At 44.7% G+C, this 23,659-nt stretch overlaps 1 protein-coding gene across 3 annotated transcripts in view; it reads right to left on the bottom strand.

Annotated features, from left to right (window-relative positions):
- Window positions 1-426: 426 nt before the first annotated feature.
- Window positions 427-23,659, bottom strand: part of LOC145337667 (MORN repeat-containing protein 1-like) — a 189,933-nt gene continuing 166,700 nt past the window's right edge. For 2 of the 3 annotated variants that reach the window (XM_080182483.1, XM_080182481.1), the window contains 2 exons: window positions 8,398-8,474; window positions 427-2,696 (listed from right to left, as the gene is read on the bottom strand). In XM_080182483.1, the coding sequence (XP_080038609.1) occupies window positions 2,548-2,696; window positions 8,398-8,474 (226 nt within the window). In that variant the 3' untranslated portion in view covers window positions 427-2,547. Of the gene's footprint in view, window positions 2,697-8,397; window positions 8,475-23,659 lie in introns of those variants that run through there. The other variant, XM_080182482.1, reaches the window with a different exon arrangement.

The raw sequence follows: 23,659 nt of genomic DNA, 5'->3' as shown, positions 1-23,659 counted from the left end.
ACTTTGAGTATTAAACATTCTGAAACTCGGCTAGGAGATTAGTGAAGATGCACATCGGCCATGATAGAACTCAATGGTGCAACAGGATTTGAGGAGCTCAATAGATGATCATTCCCTTTCCAATTTCCCTAGCAGATTTCTCCCTTGTCGTTTCCTCACAGCTCAGCATTTTGGGCGGGGGGGGTGGGCAGGAAGCACTTAATGCTAGCGATGGAGTGGGCTGATGGAGTAGCACCGCAGAGACATCTTCTGGCCTTTTCCTCTCCATCTGAAACTGCTTTTGACCCAACCAAGATCAAGAACTTGGGACAGATTAGACGTTCACTCGAGTCAATGTTGTTCGTAGAAACAGCTTGAACAAGGACTCCCAGCACACAACGCACTGTTCACATTATCTGTAAGCCGCTGATTCACACGTCAAAGCTTTTTATTTCCCAAACGGTTTATAAATTTCATAGAGTACAGTAAAATTTCCTTTTAAGCATACCTTCACACACATTATTTTCCCCCTTGGAGAAGAGTGGGAGAGGTGATGGGAGAATTCCCAAGTGGATTATTAGCACATCATAAACATTCCTTCCATGGGCAGCAAGTCCTAGCGTGGGACATACACCCAGAGCTTTTAGCCCAGAGGTAGGGAGTCTGCCACTGCATCACGAGAGCTCCTTGTACAGTAAACTGTGAACCATCCGGAGAGAATTAAAATGACACGATGAATTAATGATGCGACACTCAGATTCCAACTGAAGATAAAAACAACACAATTAAGGGTCAGGATCATTGGATCCAAAGGAATTGGAAGCAGCTGGTGGAGGAAGGAGGGTAGCATCTGCCACGGTTGGGATGTTGGAGGGAGGGAGGGTGGCATTGCCACGGTTGGGACGTTGGAGGGAGGGAGGGTGGCATAGCCATGGGGTTGGGATGTTGGAGGGAGGGTGGCATTGCCATGGTTGGGATGTTGAAGGGAAGGAAGGTGGCATTGCCATGGTTGGGATGTTGGAAGGAGGGAGGATGGCATAGTCATGGTTGGGATGTTGGAGGGAGGAGAGGTGGGGAGCAGGGTTTTGTTGATTGAGAAGCAGAGGTGTGAGGTTTGGTTGAGAATTAGATTAAACACTGACTGAGAATGGGGAGACAATAGCCGCAGCAAACAGAAATAAAACAGTGTTGTTCAGCTAGCTGAAAAACCACAAGCACAAATTACCAGTGGCAGGAGGAGAATTTGGTGATGGAGAGAAAGAAAGGACAGATAAAGAAAGAAGAGGTTAAGACACACCAGAGGCCAACAAAGCAAGTGACTGGTGAAGCAAGACTTCACCACTCCAGTCACAAATAGACCTCAACATGGATCCTTAACAGGAAAATGATTGCACTGCGGTGATTTTTAAAATCTCCCTTCATTGTTTCCACTTCATACAATAGAGGAGGCCATTTGGGCCATCAGACCTTTGCTGACTCCCCTCCTCCCTGCACTTCCCTGTGAAAAGGAAAAGGCTGACTTGGTACTTCATCTGAATAATAATTCTTTAGTGGCCGGGCATTTAAATCCAGATGAATCACAGGTGAGTTTGCTCCTGTCCTCACTTTGTGTCTATAGTCACTGGATAGGCTCAGGGGTGGCATGGTTTCAATTCCCTCTGCCCAGGGCACTGAGGCAAATCGCAGCCCCCCAATAAGCAGTTAACTGGGCACAGATGATAGAGTGAACCTGTGGTACATGATACACTCACACGCCGCTAAAAGCCCCGGAGAAGCAGCAGTCAAACAGATCAGTTTAGGTACATCGCTGAAGTAGTCTTTTCAGAAAGTGTTTGATGCTGAACCTTTCCTCAGATCTGACCATCATCCTCAGCTCATCCTCTCAATTAGACAGAGAAACTTTCCCACCACCAGCTGCGTTTGAAGCTTACAGACTTTCATAGTTTTAAGGGAAGTGAAAACATTCAAATGTGTGGTTTATTAAATAGAATTTTTAAAAAATTATATTTATACCTTAATGAACCGAAGTAAACATAATATTAAAAAAAAACCTCTAATCTTTTCTGGTACAAATCTGTTTTGAAACACCACCTCCGCCAACAGCAGGGACTTTTCTATCTGTGTGCTTGTTAGTCCCATTTATAGAGCGGACTATTCTGGGACTGGGCGTACACTGTGGTTTCGCAAATTCCCTTTCACTTCTCAGAACTGGACTCAACTCTGACCCAGACTAATGGGATGAGAGGCCCTTCTCTCTTCTGGTTGCGAGAGTGCGACATGAAACAGTGGCAGAATTCTCCAGCCACGCAGGTCTAAAACTGGAAATTCCCACCTGACTGTCAATGAGATTTCACATTGTCCACAACCCGCCCGCTAAAATTCTAGTGGTGGGTGGGAATGGGAGAATTCCAGCCAGTGTTTGAATGGTGGTATGAAGGGAAAAGGGAGTGCAAAAAGGAAAGATCAAAGAAGAGGGGACCGACTTTCTGGTAGATCAAAGAGGGTCAAAATAATACATGGATGCCATTGCTTTAACTTCCTCAGATGTGATGCTCTTCAGGGATCTTGTTACGTGCTGAACACCTTGTGAATCTCTTTTTTGCTGCTCTTTTTAGTTGGTTTCTGTGGTATCACGTTCAGGAGAATGAAAGCGGGTGAGAGAGTGCGACCCAGAAAAGGTGGTGTTGTCACGTCCTTCACCATGATAACATATTCACCTGAAATCAGAAATGCACTATTTTTAGCTTTTTTGCATTTTAGTTTTATTCGCCTCAACCCTTTTCAAAGTTTACTTTGCCCATTCCCCCGTATGTATAGGGGTATACAGCTCCAAGGGAACTGACAATGTGGTCCCTTATCCCACCCAAGTGGGTGGCCCTTGTGTGTTGGCTAAAGGTGGCAAATACTCAGCTGTGGGAAGGGGCTTCCAAGCCAAGCTGACCAGACCAGAAGTTCCCAGGTTTAATCCTAGGTCTTTACACTGGGGTCATTGTGGGGTTACCACAATCGGCTTTCTGTCCCCAAGAATAGGGCAGGAAGAGTGATTGTAGAGATCTCAACAGTTAGGAATGGGAATATGCAAGCCTATTCCCAACTGTTGAGATCACTACAATCCTCCAATTCAGGCCTAGTATTAGAAGATTAGAACAGCCTGATGTTAGTGACACCACCTCTGGCCTACAGCTATCTAAAGCCTAAGCTCTGAAATTCCCTCCTTGAACCTCTTGGCTTCTCTTCCTCTCTCTCTTCCTCTAACACACTTACCTCTTGGACCAAGCTTTAGGTCACTCGGTATAATATCTCGTCATGTGGATCAGTGTTGAATCTTGTCTAATAATGTTCCTGTGAAACGCTCTGGGATATTTCATTTTGTTTAAGGATACTATAAAAATATGTGTTGTTGCTGTGCACTTCAGGAATCACCAGACAGGGGTAAGGAGCAGGAATCATGGCCACATTTCCTGCCCTATTCTTGGGGGCAGGAAGCTGATTGTGGCGACCCCACGGTGACCCCAGGTAATTCCATAAAGATTTAGGATTTAACCTGGGAACTTCTGGTCTGGTCAGCTTGGCTTGGAAGCAGCCCTGGGAGTGTGGTCTATCACAAGTCATCCCCATCGTCTGATTCTGACCCTTGTCCTTTTCTCGGGTGTAATTTGTTGGACCTCATCACAAGGCACTTCTTATTAATGCTGCAATAGGCACACATTGTTAATGGCTGGGTGAGTAGATCTCATCCAGCTAACTAACATGTGGCAATATTATTTGGGATATTATAATGCCCCTGGGCTCGGGAGAAGAAATAATCAGTTTTCTCCTCCTGATCTCCCTTGTGATCCTGGTGTCGGAATGAAGACAGGATTGTTCTCACTTGTGATGACAAATAGCCTCTCAACGCTCAATGCCTGGAAACAAAGGAGCAGGCTCAAGAACTCAAGAAGATTTTTTTCCTGCTGCCATCAGACTTTTGAATGGACCTACCTTGTATTAAGTTGATCTTTCTCTGCAGCCTAGCTATGACTGTAATACTATGTTCTGCACCCTCTCTTTTCCTTCTCCCCTCTGTACTCTATAAATGGTATACTTTGTCTGTTTAGTGCACAAGAAACAATGGGCCGAATTCTCCGGCCTCCATGCTGTGTGTTTCCCGCTGGCATGAGGTGGCGTGTTGTTTGCGAACAGCGGGATTCTCTGATCCTGCTGCTGTTAATGGGAATTGACATTAGCCTACATCAGCGGGAAACCCGCGGGCGAGGGTGCAATGTTGGCAGGACCGGAGAATCCCACCGGCGTGAACTTCCGGAGAATCCCAGCCAATACTTTTCACAGTATACAAATATACCTGACAACAATAAATCAAATCAAAGCCATTCGATCTGCTCAGTTAGATCTCCTCTTCAATTCTATTTTCTCACCTAGAAATGCCACTTCTGATGTAGAAGACCATTTGGCCCATCATGCCTGCACTAGCACTTCCCTCACCAACAAAAATCTATTGTCCCCACTGGTTCACATGAGAAGTGGGAAGCTGCAGGGGTAGTGGAAGACTGCTGACACCTTTGAAACTACCCAGCAAGAGTCGACACTCTCTGGGTGAGGAAATTCTCTAAATACAGCATAATATTATCCTTCCAAAGAATCAGACAAGTCACAGCGTGTGTGCTGTGTTCTGTGGTAAAAATATTTATACAGCTGAATTCTGCAAAAGGTTGCTTTATCTTATCTTGAGAAACATAATTTAAAATAAAGAGTAAAATGGAAATGACGAAAAGAAAGACTTGCATTTATATAGCACCTTTCACAACAATATCACCAAGTGCTTTGCAGCCAATTAGATTTCAAGTGAAGTCACTGTTGTAATGAGGGAAATGTAGTGGCCAATTTGCACACAGAAAGATCCCACAAACTGCAACATTGTAGTAATGTTGATCAAGGGTTAAATATTGACCAACACTGTGGGAGAACTCCCCTGCAATTCTTTGAAATAGTGATGTAGGGTCTTTGATGTCCACCCTGAGAGGGCAGACAGCCACACCCTTCGTTTACCACCTCATCTGAATGATGGCACCTTGGACTGTGCAGCACTCCCTCCGTACTGCACTGCAAGGAACAGCTCAGACTCTGTGCTTGAAACCTGAATCTGCAACGTTTCACCTCAGAGATAACAGAGTGCTACCCACGGAACCAAGGCTGACACTTCAGTCTGGACCACATGAAAGGTCATTTCTGAGTGGCCTGCGATTTGTGGGCTGTGTTCAGAAGTGCACAATGTTAAACCTAGTGAATTCATACTGAGCACTCAGTCACTATACTTGAGTTTTTAATCACACACTTAGAATTAAGATCAACATTAGTCACTACACAACAGGTGGGCTGAAGTGTGATTTTATTTTATAAAGGACATTATTTAATAACCTTAACCACAGGTGTTACGCTATAACTACAATAAAGCATTAATGCAGAGGGGCAGGGCTGGGATACTGATGTGCTCTGACTTTAACTACAGAGTAGGATTAGCTGTCCAGTTTGATTTTCTTCACTGTTTTGTGTTGACAGCTTGGGTAACTCTTGTAAATTCTGGAAATACTAATCAGCACTCTAGCCAATGCCCGCTCAGAGTGTGCCACGTGTATTGGATTATCAGTGTCATGTTCACTGTACCAGCTCGACTGGAAGCTGTAGCTTGAACAAAAGCATCCTACATTACAACAGTGGAAGGAAGTATTTACATTTCTCTAGCACCAATTCTGACTGGATTGCCCAAATTGCTTCTCTGCCAATTCATCACTTCAAATCATCAAATCCCCATGGTGCAGAAGAGACCATTTGGCCCATCGAACCTGCACTGATTCTCTGACAGAGTTTCCTACCCAGCCCCTTGCCCTATTCTCGTAACCCCACATCTTTCCCATGGCTAACCTAAGGGGCAATTTAGCACGACCAAGCACCTAACCTGCATATCTTTGGAATGTGGGAGGAAACCGGAGCACCCAGAGGAAACCACACAGACATGGAAAGAATGTGCAAACAATCACAGACAATCACCCAAGGCTGGAATTGAACCCAGGGTTCTTGTGCTGTGAGGCATCAGTGCTAACCACTGTGCCACCGTGCTGCCCATTGCTTTTAAATGTGGTTGCTGTTGGAAACACAACTCCCACAAACAGCAATGTGATGATTTTTAGGGAAGGCAGTGGCATGGTGGTCTTGTCACTAGGCTCGTAATCCAGAGGCCCAGATTAATGCTCTGGGTGATCCTGGTTCAAATCTCACCACGGCAAATGTTGAAATTTGAATTCAATAAAAATCTGGAGTTAGAAGTCTAATGAAGCCCAGAGGCATGATTCTTACTACTAAACATGAGAATCGTGTCTTTTCTTTTGGTGAGCTGCCAGTTGCAATCTTATAGCACCTAATGCAAAAAAAAAACCAGGATGAGATTCTCACGAACTAGGGTTGAGGGAGATGTGAATCATCAGATGAATATTGAAATCCCCTTTGTGCCCTTTCTGGGTACAAAGCCAATTTCACTGGCAAAACAGGGCTGGTATGAACAGGCCTGTTACCCGATTGTACTACTTCATCTTGCCAAATGACAAAGCGGGGCGAGGTCATAAGATCGTGCCCAAAGAAACCATTGTTAACTTTTATAAAAACCCATTTGGTTCACTAATACCCTTTAGGAAAGGAAATCTGCCATCCTTATCTGGTCTGGCCAACATGTGAATCCAAAGCCATAGCAATGTGGTTGACTCTGAAATGGCCTAGTAAACAAATGATTTTGTGAAGGGGAAGTCATGTCTCACTAACTTGATTGAGTTTTTTGAGGAAGTGACAAAGATGATTGATGAGGGCAGGGCAATGGATGTTGTCTACATGGACTTCAGCAAAGCCTTTGACAAGGTCCCTCATGCAGAATGGTGCAGAAAGTGATGTCACATGGGATCAGAGGTGAGCTGGCAAGGTGGATACAAAACTGGCTCAGTCAAAGAAAACAGAGGGTAACAGTGGAAGCGTAAGTTTCTGAATGGAGGCCTGTGACAAGTGGCGTTCCTCAAAGATCAGTTCTAGGACCTTTGCCATTTGTAATATATATAAATGATATGGAAGAAAATGTAACTGGATTGATTATTAAGTTTGCGGATGACACAAAGTTTGGTGGATTTGTGGATCATGATGAGGACCATCAGAGGATACAGCAGGATATAGATCGGTTGGACACTTGGGTAGAGAGCTGGCAGCTGGAATTTAATCCAGACAAATGTGAGGTAATGCATTTTGGAAGGTCTAATACAGAAAGGAAATATACAATAAATGGCAGAATCCTTAAGAGTATTGATAGGCAAAGGGATCTGGGTGTACAGGTACACGGATCACTGAAAGTGGCAATGCAGTTGGAAAGGTAGTCAAGAAGGCATACGGCATGCTTACCTTCATCAGCCGGGGCATTGAGTTTAAAAATTGGCAAGTCATATTGCAGCTTTATAGAATCTTAGTTAGGCCGCACTTGGAATATAGTGTTCAATTCATACCAGAAGGATGTGGAGGCTTTGGAGAGGGTACAGAAAAGATTTACCAGGATGTTGTCTGTAATGGAGGGCATCAGCTATGAGGAGAGGTTGAAGAAATTTGGTTTGTTCTCACTGGAATGACGGAGGTTGAGGAACCTGGTAGAAGTCTACAAGATTATGAGAAATATGTCAGTGGATAGTCAAAAGCTTTTTCCCAGAGTGGAAGAGTCAATTACTAGGGGGCACAGGTTTAAGGTGTGAGGGGCAAGGTTTAAAGGAGATGTACATGGCAGGTTTTTTTACACAGAGGGTGGTGGGTGTCCGAAACACATTGTCGGGGGAGGTAGTGGAAGCGATACAACACTGACTTTTAAGGGGAGTCTTGACAAATACATGAATAGGATGGGAATAGAGGGATATGGTCCCTGGAAGAGTAGGAAGTTTTAGTTAAGTTAGGCAGCATGGTTGATGTAGGCTTGGAGGGCTGAAGGGCCTGTTCCTATGCTATAATTTTCCTTGTTCTTTATTCTAAACCACATTTTTCATGGGCAATAAGGGATGGCAATAAATGCGGGCTCGGCTAACCATGGAAGAATGAAACAAAACAATATTCAGATAATCTGCATTTTACTGATGTTCTGAGTTGTGAAAGGTACTATACAAATGCAAATTCTGTCTTCAAACATGCAGGAAATATGTACCTTCTCTCTGTGTGCTGTCACAATATTACCTTGCTTGATGTAATTTAAATCTTAATCTAGTTGCAAGTGTGGGCCCAGACTGGGTTGTTGCTGCTCTGGGTGGGGCAATGAGCTAATGTTGTGATTAATCTCACTAGCTGTGCTGCAGCATTCTGTGCCTCCTGTTAGTCACTCAGCTCTCAAACAGGCTGAGCCTCCTCTCTTACCTGGTCTCACGGTCTGTGGATCTGTGGCACTTTGCATCTTCTTTGATCTTCCGCCCAATTTGACATTCGGTTCAGATCTGCGAAGAAGAACAGGAAACGAGTGACTGAACAGCACATTTTCTTTTCCCTGTTCTATCAGTGGACTGCATTAAATCCTTCCAGTCTGCTCCTGAACCTGCTGGCACTCAACTGAAGTCACAATCTGACATGTTTACTGGAGTTCTATGAGGATGTGTCTAGGGCGGTGGATAGAGGAGAGCCGGTGGATGTGGTCTTTCTGGATTTTCAGAAGGCGTTTGACAAAGTACCTCACAAGAGGTTATTGCAGAAGGTCGAGGGACATGGAGTTGGGGGTAGGGTGTTAGCGTGGATAGAGGATTGGTTGTCAAATAGGAGGCAGAGAGTGGGGGTCAACGGGTGTATTCGGATTGGCGGATGGTGACTAGTGGAGTGCCCCAGGGGTCGGTGCTGGGGCCTCAGCTTTTTACCATTTATATAGATGATCTGGAGGAGGGAACCGAGTGTATGGTGTCGAAATTTGCTGATGACACCAAGATTGGGGGAACGGCAAATTGTGCGGAGGGTGTGGAGAGTCTACAGAAGGATCTAGATAGGCTGGGCGAATGGGCCAGGAAATGGCAAATGGAATTTAATGTTGGCAAGTGTGAGGTGGTCCACTTTGGTAGGAATAATGGTTGGAAGGACTATTACTTACGTGGCGAAAAACTGCAGCAGGTGACGGTGCAGAGGGACCTCGGGGTCCTTGTGCATGAGTTGCAAAAACCCAGCTTGCAGGTGCAGCATGTGGTCAGGAAGGCGAATGGGATGCTGGCCTTCATAGCGAGGGGGATTGAATATAAAAGTAGGGAGGTCTTGCTGCAGCTGTATAGGGCATTGGTGAGGCCGCAGCTGGAGTACTGTGTGCAGTTTTGGGCGCCGCACCTGCGCAAAGATATTTTGGCCTTGGAGGGAGTGCAGAGGAGGTTTACTAGGCTGATACCGGAGTTGAGGGGTTTGAGCTATGAGGAGAGGCTGAATAAACTAGGCTTGTACTCGTTAGAGTTTAGAAGAATGAGGGGAGATCTCATTGAGACGTATAAGATGATGAATGGGATGGACAGGATAGAGGTGGAGAGACTCTTCCCGCTCAAAAAAGACAGTAGGACTGGGGGGCACAGCCTCAAGATAAAGGGGGGGCGGTTTAGAACGGAGTTGAGGAGGAACTTCTTCGCTCAAAGGGTGGTGAATCTCTGGAATTCTCTGCCCGTTGAAGTGGTGGAGGCTGCCTCGCTAAATATTTTTAAGACGCGGGTTGATGGGTTTTTGATAAGAGAGGGGATTAAGGGTTATGGAGAGAGGGCGGGAAAGTGGAACTGAGCCACGACAGATCAGCCATGATCTTATTGAATGGTGGGGCAGGCTCAAAGGGCTAGATGGCCTACTCCTGCTCCTATTTCTTATGTTCTTATGTTCCTGGCAATTCTTGGCCAATTAATTGTCCCTCAGTAATTGATTGGGGTGGGGAGGCTAACGCTAAGGGTCCAAACATGCACTTTGCAGTTAAATAGTAGTCCATCAGGATTCCATGGATGTTACCTTTGGACAAAGCATTTGAAAAAAAAAATTCTAATTTTTTAATTTATTTATGGGCTGTGGGTGTTGCTGGCTTGGCCAGCATTTGTTGCCATCCCTGAGGGTAGTTAAGAATCAACCACACTGTCATGGATCTGGAATCACATGTAGGCCTGACCATGTAAGGACAGCAGATTTCCTTCCCTAAAGGGTACTAGTCAAGCAGATGAGTTTTTACAACAATGGTTTTATGGTCATCATTAGACTTTTAATTTCAGATCTTTATTGAATTCAAATTTCACCATCTGCTGTGTTGGGATTTGAACCTGGGTCCTCAGACCATTACCCTGGGCCCCTGAATTACCAGTCCAGTGACAATACCCACTACACCACTACCTTCATCCTTCCAGAATGGTCAGAAAGCTTCACAATTGCAACATCCACTTTGTTTTTAATTAATTCTTTGATTTTCCCTTCCACTACTTTATTTTGATTTGATTTATTATTGTCATATGTATTAGTATACAGTGAAAAGTACTGTTTCTTGCGCGCTATACAGATAAAGCGTACATACATAGGGAAAGAAACGAGAGGGTGCAAAATGTAGTGTTACATAAGAACATAAACATAAGAACATAAGAAATAGGAGCAGGAGTAGGCCATCTAGCCCTTCGAGCCTGCCCCGCCATTCAACAAGATCATGGCTGATCTGAAGTGGCTCAGTTCCACTTTCCCGCTTTCTCCCCATAACACTTAATTCCCTTGTCTACCAAAAACCTATCTACCCGTGACTTAAAAATATTTAGCGAGGCAGCCTCCACCACTTCAACGGGCAGAGAATTCCAGAGATTCACCACCCTTTGAGTGAAGAAGTTCCTCCTCAACTCCGTTCTAAACTGCACCCCCCTTTATCTTGAGGCTGTGCCCTCGAGTCCTGCTGACCTTTCTGAGCGGGAAGAATCTCTCTACCTCTACCCTATCCATCCCGTTCATTATCTTATACGTCTCTATAAGATCCCCCCTCATCCTTCTAAACTCCAACGAGTACAGACCCAGTCTATTTAGTCTCTCTTTATAGTCCAACCCCCTCATCTCCGGTATCAGCCTAGTGAACGTCCAAGGCCAAAATATCCTTGCACAAGTGCGGCGACCAAAACTGCATACAGTACTCCAGCTGCGGCCTCACCAGTGCCCTGTACAGTTGCAGCAAGACCTTCCTGCTTTTACATTCTATCCCCCTCGCTATAAAGGCCAGCATCCCATTCGCCTTCTTGATCACCTGCTGCACCTGCAGACTGGGTTTTTGTGACTCATGCACAAGGACCCCCAGGTCCCTCTGCATCGTAGCATGCTGCAGCTTTTCGCCCTTTAAATAGTAATCCCTCCTACTATTATTCCTGCCAAAGTGGATAACCTCAGACTTGCTATCATTGTACTCCATCTGCCAGGTCCTCGCCCACTCGCTCAGCCTATCTAGATCCCTCTGCAGACTTTCCACACCCTCTGCACAATTTGCTTTTCCACTCATCTTTGTGTCATCAGCAAATTTCGACACCCTACACTCAGCCCCCTCCTCCAGATCATCTATATAAATGGTAAATAGCTGAGGCCCCAGCACTGATCCCTGCAGCACTCCACTAGTCACCAACCGCCAATCAGAATAGCACCCATTGACACCAACTCTCTGCCTCCTATTAGACAACCAATCCTCTATCCACGCTAACACCTTACCCCCAACTCCATGCCCCCATAACATTCATAACACCTTGCGCACCTGCGCAAGGATATTTTGGCCTTGGAGGGAGTGCAGAGGAGGTTTACTAGGCTGATACTGGAGTTGAGGGGGTTGAGCTATGAGGAGAGGCTGAATAAACTAGGCTTGTACTCGTTAGAGTTTAGAAGAATGAGGGGAGATCTCATTGAGACGTATAAGATGATGAATGGGATGGATAGGATAGAGGTGGAGAGACTCTTCCCGCTCAAAAAAGACAGTAGGACTAGGGGGCACAGCCTCAAGATAAAGGGGGGGCGGTTTAGAACGGAGTTGAGGAGGAACTTCTTCACTCAAAGGGTGGTGAATATCTGGAATTCTCTGCCCGTTGAAGTGGTGGAGGCTGCCTCGCTAAGTATTTTTAAGAAGCGGGTTGATGGGTTTTTGATAAGAGAGGGGATTAAGGGTTATGGGGAGAGGGCGGGAAAGTGGAGCCACGACAGATCAGCCATGATCTTATTGAATGGCGGGGCAGGCTCGAGGGGCCGGATGGCCTGCTCCTGCTCCTATTTCTTATGTTCTTATGTTCTTATAACATCCATAACATTCATAGCTAGGGAGAGAGAAAGGTCAACTTAATGCAAGGTAGGCCCATTCAAAAGTCTGATGGCAGCAGGAAAGAAGCTGTTCTTGACTTGATTAGTACACAACTTCAGGCTTTTGTATCTTTTTTCCATGGAAGAAGGTGGAAGACAGAATGTCTGGGGCATGTGGGGTCCTTAATTATGCTGGCTGCTTTGCTGAATTGTAGACAGTTCAATGGATGGGAGGCTGGTTTGCGTGATGGATTGGGATACATTCACAACTTTTTGTAGTTTCTTGCAGTATTGGGCAGAGCAGGAGCCATACCAAGATGTGATACAATTGGAAACAATGCTTTCTATTAGTGCATCTGTAAAAGTTAGTGAGAGTCGTAACTGACATGCCTCGCTGGTGGGCTTTCTTAGCTACAGTATCGGCATGGGGGAACCAGGACAGGTTGCTGGTGATCTGGACACCTTAAAACTTGACACTTTTGACCATTTCTACTTCATCCCCATTGATGTAGACAGGGGCATGTTTTCCTTTATGCTTCCTGAAATCGATGACAATCTCCTTCATTTTGTTGACATTGAGGGAGAGCTTATTGTTGGCACGCCTGTTTATGAGATTCTTGTACTCTGTCTCTTTATCTGCAGGTGCATTCCACGTAGCCAGACCAGAACTACTTGTTGATGGAAATGTCCCAATGCTGGTCTAAATTTGGAAAAATTCTGTAATTTAACTGGTGTGGAAATACATTGAAAAATGTCTTCACCGTCCCATCCTTCAGTGACTGTATGATACAGCAGTCTGCACCTCACACGGCATATCACTCTCTATAGGATATTTACTACATGACTAGGGGCATGTTTTGGAGCAGGTACTTGATTTAATTTATTAAGGAGAGAGCGATCAATAAGTGCTGGGTAATATTTGGCCGCAGTGTAATAATTCAGTTGCCGATGTCCAATGATGCCATAAGCTCTGAAAGGAAACTTTGTTTGGTGCCAGAGAATCATCATGGTGGAATATTTCAAAAGTCATTGCTGGACGATCAGTATCCTTTGCAGCAAATAGTGAACATTATTTTTCACATTTAAAACAAAACCTCTCCAATTCTCTTATCTCCTCTCCCACAGGTACTGGAATAGATTGTCTGGACATCATTTTGAATAGTGTACAGCTGACGTATGATCAGGAAATCGAGGTCCACGACTCTTGTCAGGATCTGATTTCACTGGCAAAGAACAAAGAACAGTACAGCACAGGAATAGGCCCTTCGGCCCTCCAAGCCTGCACCGATCACGATGCCTGCCTAAACTAAAACTGTATGCGCTTACGGAGTCCGTATCCTTCCCATCCTAATCATGTATTCAAAGAACTAAGAACAAAGAAAATGACAGCACAGGGACAGGCCCTTCAACCCTCCGAACCTGCAGCGACCATGCTGCCCGACTGAACTAAAACCTTCTACTCTTCCGGGGATCATATCCCTCTATCCCCATCCTATTCAAGTATTTGTGAAGATGCCCTTTAAGATACACTATTCGTCTAGTTGCCCCTCAAGATGCCGCTGTCGTACCTGCTCCCGGTAGCAGCCCTCTGACGAGTTAGCCAGTTCCTTCATGTGATAGAAGATGGTATCCCAGCCAAACCTGTACCTGTGACTACATGGGCTAGGGATTGAATATGTTAGGTTACAAACCCCATCAACTGCCAGTGACCTGTGTAGAAATAATTAAAGATAGATTCAGAGTTTTGGATGAATTTTCCTGTAATGAAGCACCAGATATGGATAAACTGGAATTTTACACACACGCCAACATGCATGAGGTATAGAAAGAAAAGAATAACAGAGAGATGGTTAACCCACTCCAGTGGAATAATTTCACCCCAAAAATTTGGGAGGTTTGGGTTGCGTGGGATGTTAAAATGTAAAACATCTCAAAGCCAACCCCAACCTGCCTCTTACCCACCCACTTCCCATTTAAACAGAGATGAGATGAGGGAATGTGGGTGACCAGTCACTCAAGGAAGGTGGGTTGGTTATTTCAATATTTTGATGAGGTTACACGTGTCAGATTTCCTCTCCCTTCCAGATTTAAAGCCAACTGATTGGGTCTCTCAGGCCTCAGGAATCCTAGCACCATGGAGACTGCTACAAGGAGCAGCTCATTACTTTTATCAGCACTGCTTTTGGATCAGAAGGAGCAGAAATGCTTCCCTCCTGGCAACCCAAGCAAATCTGTCTCCTACTTTGACCAACAATCCCTATCATTGTACCCAGCACCACCCCTCCAATCTCCCATCTCTGCCTCACATCACTCTCTGAGTTCCTGTAATCACCCATTAACCCTCTAGACCACACTATATTCAACTCCATCTTCTCTTTCCTGAGGAACAGCAAATCTATTTGTGCCTGGATTGTGGCCATATCCAGAGTGCTTTCTATCCAGAGTATGAACCAAGCCTGACAAGCAGCTCAGCTGTAGTTGACATTCCTGCCTCTGAGCCAGAAGTTCTGGGTTTAAATAAACCTATTGGACTTTAACCTGGTGTTGCGAGACTTCTTACTGTGCTTACCCCAGTCCAACGCCAGCATCTCCACATCATTCAAATCCCACGCTAGGATCTGATGGTCATAGAACCTGGAAATCCTTCCAGTGTGCCAATGGTAGGGCCTGATCCACCATGCTTGACATGGAAAGATGCACTATAACTTCTGGTGACAGATTACCAACCTGTTCCAGGAAAAACTAGCCATGGAAACAGCCACAGGAAAGAACTAATGCTGGGATATTCCAACACCTCCCACTGGTGGAATCTTCCAGTTCTGCCAAAGTCAATGAAGATCTGAATGGCTCGCCACATCCGGTGTAGGGGAGTTAAAATGCCATGGCATCTGGGGAAACTTCAGGGATTCACAACCAGAACCTTCCCCTTCTGATTTGGAAATGCCAGCACATTAAATATCAGAGCTGAATTCTACTGTCCCATATTTGCAGAGTCCTTTTCCACATGTCCATCACTCTTGGACATGATATAGAAAAAGCTTGTCATTTGATATCTGACCCTTCTCACACCTCTGCTCCTCTGGCTCTGTCACCTTTGTTTATGGACTGTAGTTCATTGTATGCAAAGTGCTTTATGATGACCTGAGAGAAATAATAATATGCTTGTTTATATTATTGGGTCTTTTAAAACCACCTTATCCTGGATTGTATCAATGATCAAATGGGAAAGTCACAATCCCCTTATGGTTGTCTTGTGATCTAGATAAGCCTTTGGTAACTTTGCTGGGAACTAGAGATCAGCCCACACCACCCCCCCGTCCCCCACAATTAGCTGTTTGCTATTAGAGGGCAAACTATCTTGCGTAAGGATTTCATAGAAACATAAAAGACAGGAGTAGGGGAAGGCCATTCGGTCCTTTGAGCCCCTCTGCCATTCATTATGATCATGGCTGATTGTGCAACACAATAGTCTAATCCTGTTTTCTCCCCAACATCTTTGATCCCATTTGCTCCAGCCTTTGATCCCATTCGCCCCATTTTGGATTTCAGTTCAAGTTCAATTTTCAGCAACATATTCTTCCTCATATTTCACAAATAATGAGTGAGTTAAAACCAAACGTATCCACTGTTTTAGATTTAGGCTGGGATTTTCCAGTGGGGTCCCCCTGCAGCAGACATGGTGAACCATTCAAATCTCCATTGACTTTGGCAGGACTGGAAGATCCCACTGGTGGGAGAGGCTGGAAAATCCTGGCGTCAGTTCTTTCTTATGGCTGTTTCCATGGCTAGCTTTTCCTGGAACAGGCTGGTAGTCTGTTGCCAGAAACTTTGTTTGAGGAGCATCTTTCCATGTCAAGCATGGCTAGCTAAGAGATTTTCCCATTCTTACTGCCTGCCATTGAGAAGGATTTCCAGTTTGATAAGAAAGCTTCTTGGTATCTTCCTTAGTCATCAACTCCTGGAGTGGAATTCAAATCCAGAGTTTCTGACCCAGAGACAGGAATGCCACACTCTGCAACACAAGACATGCATATACCCACAGTAATCAGTCTTTTATCTAACACCTGATGTGAACAGAACTAAAACAAAAATCACTGCTTCCAATTTTCCTATGGTGATGTTATCAGAATTTGATGTGAGATTTTTTGTGAGATTTGGGCAGCACAGTGGCACAGTGGTCAGTGCTGCTGCCTCACAGTGCCAGGGACCTAGGTTCAATTCCAGTCTCGGGTCACTGTCTGTTTCCTCTGGGTGCTCTGGTTTCCTCCCACAGTCCAATGATGTGGGGGTTAGGTTGATTGGCCATGCTACATTGACCCTTTTGTCAAGGGATTAGCAGGGTAATAAATGTGTGGGATTATGGAAATAGGGCCTGGGTGGGATTGTGGTCAGTGCAGACTCGATGAACTGAATGGCCTCCTTATGCAACTGTAGAGATTCTATGATTTGCTCTCATTTTGCTGGTGGTAACTAATACTGGGATTTTATTGCTGATCTCATTAGCATAGTTTATTTACTAGTGACACAAATAAGCTTACATTAACACTGCAATGAAGTTACTGTGAAAGTCAAGCATAGTGGAATCAGAAAATAAGTGTAAAGAGTCAGGGCCCAATCAAAGTTCAGAATGCACACATTATATACCTAGTTTAAGTGTGAGCATTAAAATCTGAAGTCACTGAGCCATTGTTTATGTCCATATGGCACAGCGTGCTGTAGGAAATGAGAACCTCTCCATCTTTAATGTAACTTATTCTGATGCCTTAAAAAATGCATTGAAAGAAAGTGAAAATAGAGGCTAGGTTATGGGGGAGGAGAAATTTTTCAAGTATCTTTCATGTCACCATGAAACACCACATAGATAACTTTGCTTAAAATTGTGGGCAATGACTTTGCACACATCTTAAACAGTGCAGCAGTAAATCAGTGAAACTAAAAATGGGGAGAGATGTACGACAGACCTATTGCTTGTTTTACCCTCGCACAAAGTCTGAATTCTCACTGTCACAGTGCTACTGTCTTTATCCTGGTCTCTCTCTCTCTCTGCTGGCACAGAGCCCTCGATGTGACTGTTCACGCTAACTGCACTTTTGCTATCAGACTGAATCCCTGCAGTATTTATCCTTGGAATTACATTGTGCTCAATGTAGAGTCAATCCGATCCTTCCTGAAGGGGCCTTGATCTGAATGGTCTTAGTGTACTTCTTAGTCTGCCACTTTCGGCTGCAATATTGACACAATCTCGGGCAAGGTGGCTTTAAAACACTGAAAAGTATCTCCAGAACTGCAGACTGAGCCTTCTGCATTGCACCATCTGCATACCAGTTTGCCAACAGTGTCAGGATTACTCACAATTTACATCCCTATATCCTGTTGTCAGCCAGTTCAATTGTGCAGTAAAGATGAAACAAATCTCCATCCTCCAAGGTCACTGCTCTGTCAGGTGAAGACTTACTTCAGTTGAAAACCCAAAGCTTCACTTGCTTTCTACTTAAAGATGCACAAGGATTTTTATTCTCTCTATTGCTAAGGCGGTCTTACAAACTATGACAGTAGGTAGGTTGCCATGTCAACATATCAATATTTTATTTTGTTCTTTTTCAATCACTAGACAGATACAGAGAGAGAAGGCAATGGACTCAATCCTCACGATGCTGTGTGTGGGAGGCAGGCACAGAAGGATTGCAATAGAGAGAAGCATTTAAAGAAACAAAAAGACGTTACTCATCCACATTTCATCAGACACTCTTGCTTTTTCACTCCTCCTTGCTGCACCATTCCCCTTGCTGCATCACTCCCCCATACGACACCACTCCCTCTTGCTGCATCACTCCCCCTTGCTGCACCACTCATCCTTGCTGCATTACTGACATGTGTCACTTACTCTGGCTGCATGACCCACTCCCTCTGCTTCATTCACTACTTGTCATTCATCCTCACTGTATCATTCACCTTTGCAGCATGAAGTACCCTCATGCATGATGCATTCTTGCCATGTTACTGACCCTTGCTTTTATTCATTCATGCTATGAATGGGCCAGCATTTACGGCCCACACCTAACTGCCCTTGAACTGAGTGACTTGTTAGTTCATCTCAGAGGGCATTTAAGAGTCAACCTCTGCTACAGGGCTGGAGTCACATGTTGGCCAGACCAAGGAAGAATGGTAGATTTCCTTTCCTAAAGGACATTAGTGACTCAGATGGGGTTTTACATTAGACCTTTAATTCCATCTCAAAATCCCTGTCTAGTGATGGCAAGTTGGTAATATTGGGAAAAGGAGCTTGAGAATGGATTTGGCTCTGCTCCCCCCCATCTTGGTTGAATGGCCAGAAGACAAACACTGGGTTGTCATGCCATTAACTGTTGGGTGGGTAAGGGAGCAAGGGCTGACTGATGACAAAGAATGACACTCAGTAAGCCCCATGGTGAACTATTGCAGTGAAAGCCAATGATGGAATGTGTTCAAAGAGTCAGTGGTTAAACTGGCACAGTGAGGGTTAAAGGTGAAACGTATGCAGCGGGTTGATGGTAATATTGTCATGGCAAGGGTCAAAGATGCAACATGTACAGCGGGTCAATGGTAATACTGTCATAGCGAGGGTCAAAGGTAAAACATGTACAGCAGGTTAATGGTAAAACTGTCATAGCAAGGGTCAAAGGTGAAACATATACAGCGGATCAATGGTAATACTATCATAGCGAGGGTCAAAGGTGAAACATGTACAGCGGATCAATGGTAATACTATCATAGTGAGGGTCAAAGGTGAAACATGTACAGCAGGTTAATGGTAATACTGTCATCGCAAGATTCAAGCGTGGCATTGTATAGAGAGCAAGTCAAAATATTCAGGAGAGGAAGGGAGGGAATATGAGAAATAATTAGCAAAAAAGGATCTTGGCAATTGTGAAGTGCTTGGCCGATGACTCGTGGGTGAAGGGGGAGCAAGGTAATAGGAGGAACTTTCTAGAGTTTTGGCCCCAGTCCATTCATGGTTTCCCAGGTGAAAAGTGGTATAACCCTGTACACAATTCCATCTTGTTCCACTTAGAACAGAAGGGGGAAACCACTGTTAGGATTATATTCACTGGAGTGAGAGGGAATCTCATGGAAATTTATAAAATTCGAACAGGGTTAGACAGGATTGATTCAGAAAGAATGTTCCCCATGGTGGGGGAGTCCAGAACTTGGGGTCATAGTTTGAGGAAGTGGTAAATGTGTGGAATTCACTACCACAGAAAGTAGTTGAGGCCAAAATGCTGTCTGATTTCAAGAAGAAATTAGATATAGCTCTTGGGGAAGGGGGATCAGGATATTGGATTTGGTGATAAGCCATGATCAAAATGAATGGTAGAGCGGGTTTGAAGGGCCAAATGGCCTACTCCTGCTTCTACTTTCCATGTTTCTATCAAATACATTTTCTTTCGGTTTTTGGTTGAACATTTGAATTTGATTCAACCCAGCGTGATTTTGCCATGGCAGCATGCAGTTGGGAAAGGGTTAAAACAGCTGGCATTCCCATTACCTCAGCAGCAGCATTCACTCGTTCCACATAGTGTGAAACATTCTTATTTCAGCATTGCGTCAGTAGAGAAGCATTCATCCCGATCAGCAGGGATTTAACATTTAAGCCCACAGCAACGAAATTACATCCGTCAGATCCAGCTGGTTGGTGTTCAGGCCTTACACCTGCTTTCTTTTATTATTTGCACCATGAAGGGACAGGCTGTACATTTGGAGACTGACAACCTTCAAGGCCCAGCACACCCCAAAAAAAGAGAACTCCACAATTTGGTTTAAATTAAAAATTAACTCCTGGTGTCCCCAGGTTTGACAACTGTAAGCTGAAGTAATTGGCTCGTTGATGCCTTGGATGGTAAAGTGGTCACACAGGCCAAATCTGTGCCGAGTCCTTAGCCTGGGTTAGGACGGTAGAATAGTGAGCCGATTTCCTGCTCCTGACCTCTGCTGTAGTGGGTACAGCCAATATAAGTAGCAATGTGTGGACATCATCAACTTAGAATCACAGGGCAGAATTCTCCGGTCTCACACACCCCACTGCTGCTGTCAGTAAGAATGAAGATTTTGGCGCTCAGTCAAGTCTGTGTTCACAGCAGAGGGACTGGAGAATCCCAGTTGCAGGCGAGGTTGGAGAATTCTGGCCAAAGAGTCATACCAAACAGGAGGCGGCCATTCAGCCTATCATACGTGTGACGGCCTGGAAAGACTTGCACGATTAATCCCACTCCTCCACTGCTCTTTCCCTGAAGCGCTTCAAATTTTTCTTTTTCAAATATTTATCCAACTTGATTTTGAAATTTGCTATTGAAATCACGCTTTCAGGCGCCCTTGGGAACAGATGCTGCAAAAGGACAGGGCAGGATAGGGCTTGGCTATGAAGGCCAATGACAACATTCGTTGTCTAAAGCCCACAGGCCACTTGAGTGAAAAAGCACAAGGGATACCATCAGCCAGGGAACAAAGCTGAGTATAAATCAGAGGAGGAGGGGGAGAAAACGGCAGAGGAAATAAAGATTAACACGCAGCTGGCAGCATCTTTAGAGCAATTTCAATTTTGGGTTTTGCTCTTGGGGCTTGGGACACAATCAGAAGCAGTTGATTGAATTGCTGCTCTGCAATTCACTGGCAACCATCAATTATCCCCCAGGCTCTCATTACACTACCCATTTAAAACTTTATGCCACAACTGGGAGAAAGGTTGCTGGAGAATGGGAACAGCTTCACTGCAGTAATTACTGATTCTTGATGGGGGAGCTGCCAATGTCCATGCATCGTTCAAAGGGTTTACCTGCAGGTCCAGGAGCAGGTAATGAGTCGATTGCAGAAAATGCATCATTCTCTTTTACTCACTGCTCCTCCACTTCTCCCCTGTTTGTGTTGCTAAACAATGGGGTACAGTGTCTCCTGTCGATCGATAACCCATCCTGGTAAATATTCAAACTCAAGCTGAGTGAATGCTGGTGAATTCTTCACTAACCCTGCTCTCACCTGATGTGCCTCTACAGCAGAGTGGGTGCTGGATGACGCCCCTGTGAGGAATTCATGATAGGTCCCAATCCTGATGACAATCGGGGATTTTCATCGTAACTTCATTGCAGTGTTAATGTGACTTGTGACATTAATGAATAAACTTAACCTGGCTCTTACGCAGGGTCATCCAGACTCAAAACATTGGCTCTATTCTCTCTCCACAGATGCTGTCAGACCTGCTGAGATTTTCTGTTTTTGTTTCAGATTTCAGCATCCTCTGTAATTTTCTTTTATATTTAATAACTCAGTGATTCAATCTGAAGGGGGGATGTTTGCATTGGGTTGATTGGCAGGGAGAAGAGGCATGGGGTTGGTGTTGTCTGAGGGCAGTTGTGGGGGAAGACTGGCATAGGGAGTGATCAGCTGGGGAGGGGTCCCAGTGTTTCAATGCATAGTTTGTCTGCATGCTGGTGCATGTATGTTGGGAGTATGTGTAGATTTCTGTGTGTGTATGTTTCATGAATGTGTGTATATGTTTGTGTGTGTTGAGGGCATGTGTATATATGTTTGCATGTGTAGCAGGCATGTGTATATATATATATATATGTATGTTGCAGGTATATGTATATACATTTGTTGTATCTTGCAGGTATGTGTATATATGTTTGTGTGTGTTGCAGGTACATGTATATATGTCTAAGTGTATTGAGGACGTGTGTACATACATTTGCACGTGTACGTTGCAGGTATGTGTCTATATATTGGTATGTTGCAGATATGTGTATATATGTCTACGTGTATGTAGTGGGTTATATCTACATACATGCATGTTGAGTGAGGGCAGAATAGTTAGGATTGAGTTTAGCTGTGCCACCTTCAGTGGTTAAATAGCCCACTGACTGGGCTCTCCCCTGAAGAATAGCCACTTGAATGAGGAGAACACACAACAAGAAGGAATGCTGTGAAGGTTTCGCTGTTGGTGCCAGATCAGCGGGTGGAATGTTGCTGGGTCGATGAGGCAGGTTTATATATTCCATATGGCTTGCTGCTGAGATTTCTGTTTCAGGATGGGAGTTTTTTTTAAAATTGAAAACATCTGCAAATAAAGGACCAATCTTTCCAGGCATTGTTCAACCATTAATAACCAAAAGTCATAAAAATCTTGACATCTATCAGAAAGCTGAATCATCCATGTAAGACTGGAACATTCCTACAAAGGATGTGTATTTATTGGAACTGTAATGAATGAGTGTAAACAGAAAAGGCAAAGAAAGCCAGATTTCTTTTATACACATTCCTGAAATGTGGTGTGGCTGGCTAGACCAACATTTATTCCCCATCCCTAATGGTCCTTGGGAAGGTGGTACTGAGCCACTGCTTGAACTACTGTGGTGCAGGTACACCCACAGTGCTGTCAGGGAGGGAATTCCAGGAGTTTTACCCATTGACTGAGGAACGCCGATACTAAGTCAGAATCCAGTGTGAGACTTTGAGGGAAGGTGGTGTTCCCATGCAGCTGCTGCTGTTGTTCTTCAAGGTGGCAAAGGTTGTGGATTAGGGGTGTACGACTGAAGAAGCCTTGACGAGTTGCTGCACTACATCTTGTAGATGGTACATACACACTGTACGCCGATGGTACACACTATGCGCCAATGGTACACAATGTGTGCCATTGGTACACACTGTGCGCCGATGGTACACACTGTGCGCCGATGGTACACACTGTGCACTGATGGTACATACTGTGCACCAATGGTGGAGGGAATGAACATTTAAGATGGTGGATGGGGTGCCAATCAAGCAGTCTGTTTTATCCTGAATGGTTTCAAGCTTCTTGAATGTTGATGGACATACAGTCATGATGTGGGTATGCCGGCGTTGGACTGGCGTAAACACAGTAAAAAGTCTGACAACACCAGGTTTTAGTCCAACCGATTTATTTGATAATAGACTCACAAGCTTTTGGGGTTAGTCCCTTCGTCAGGTGAATGGAGAGTTCTGGCCTCAGACAGCATATGAAGCACAGACAGTTTAGAGATTACTGATTAGAATGCGAATCCTTACATCTAACCTGCTGTTCAAGCAGGGTCTTGGGTTCATGTCGCACTATCTGTAACCCCTGTGACTTGCCTGGGTTTGCAAAACCTCACTCACTGTGCTGTCTGGAGACAATACACATCTCTGTAACCTGTGATCAGTGCTCCTTCCACTCACATTGTCAGCCACTTCAGGTCTTGAACAGCAGGTTAGGTGTAAGGATTCGCATTCTAATCAGTAATCTCTAAACTGTCTGTGCTTTGTATGCTCCGTCTGAGGCCAGAACTCTCCATTCACCTGACGAAGGGGCTAACCCCGAAAGCTTGTGAGTATATTATCAAATAAATCGGTTGGA

This window comes from Carcharhinus amblyrhynchos, unplaced genomic scaffold (genome assembly GCF_965287045.1).
Source record: "Carcharhinus amblyrhynchos unplaced genomic scaffold, sCarAmb.v2.hapA scaffold_56, whole genome shotgun sequence".
Taxonomy (NCBI): Eukaryota; Metazoa; Chordata; class Chondrichthyes; order Carcharhiniformes; family Carcharhinidae; genus Carcharhinus; species Carcharhinus amblyrhynchos.
Note: the sequence above shows the minus strand (reverse complement) of the source record. Positions and strands in the feature narration are given on the sequence as shown.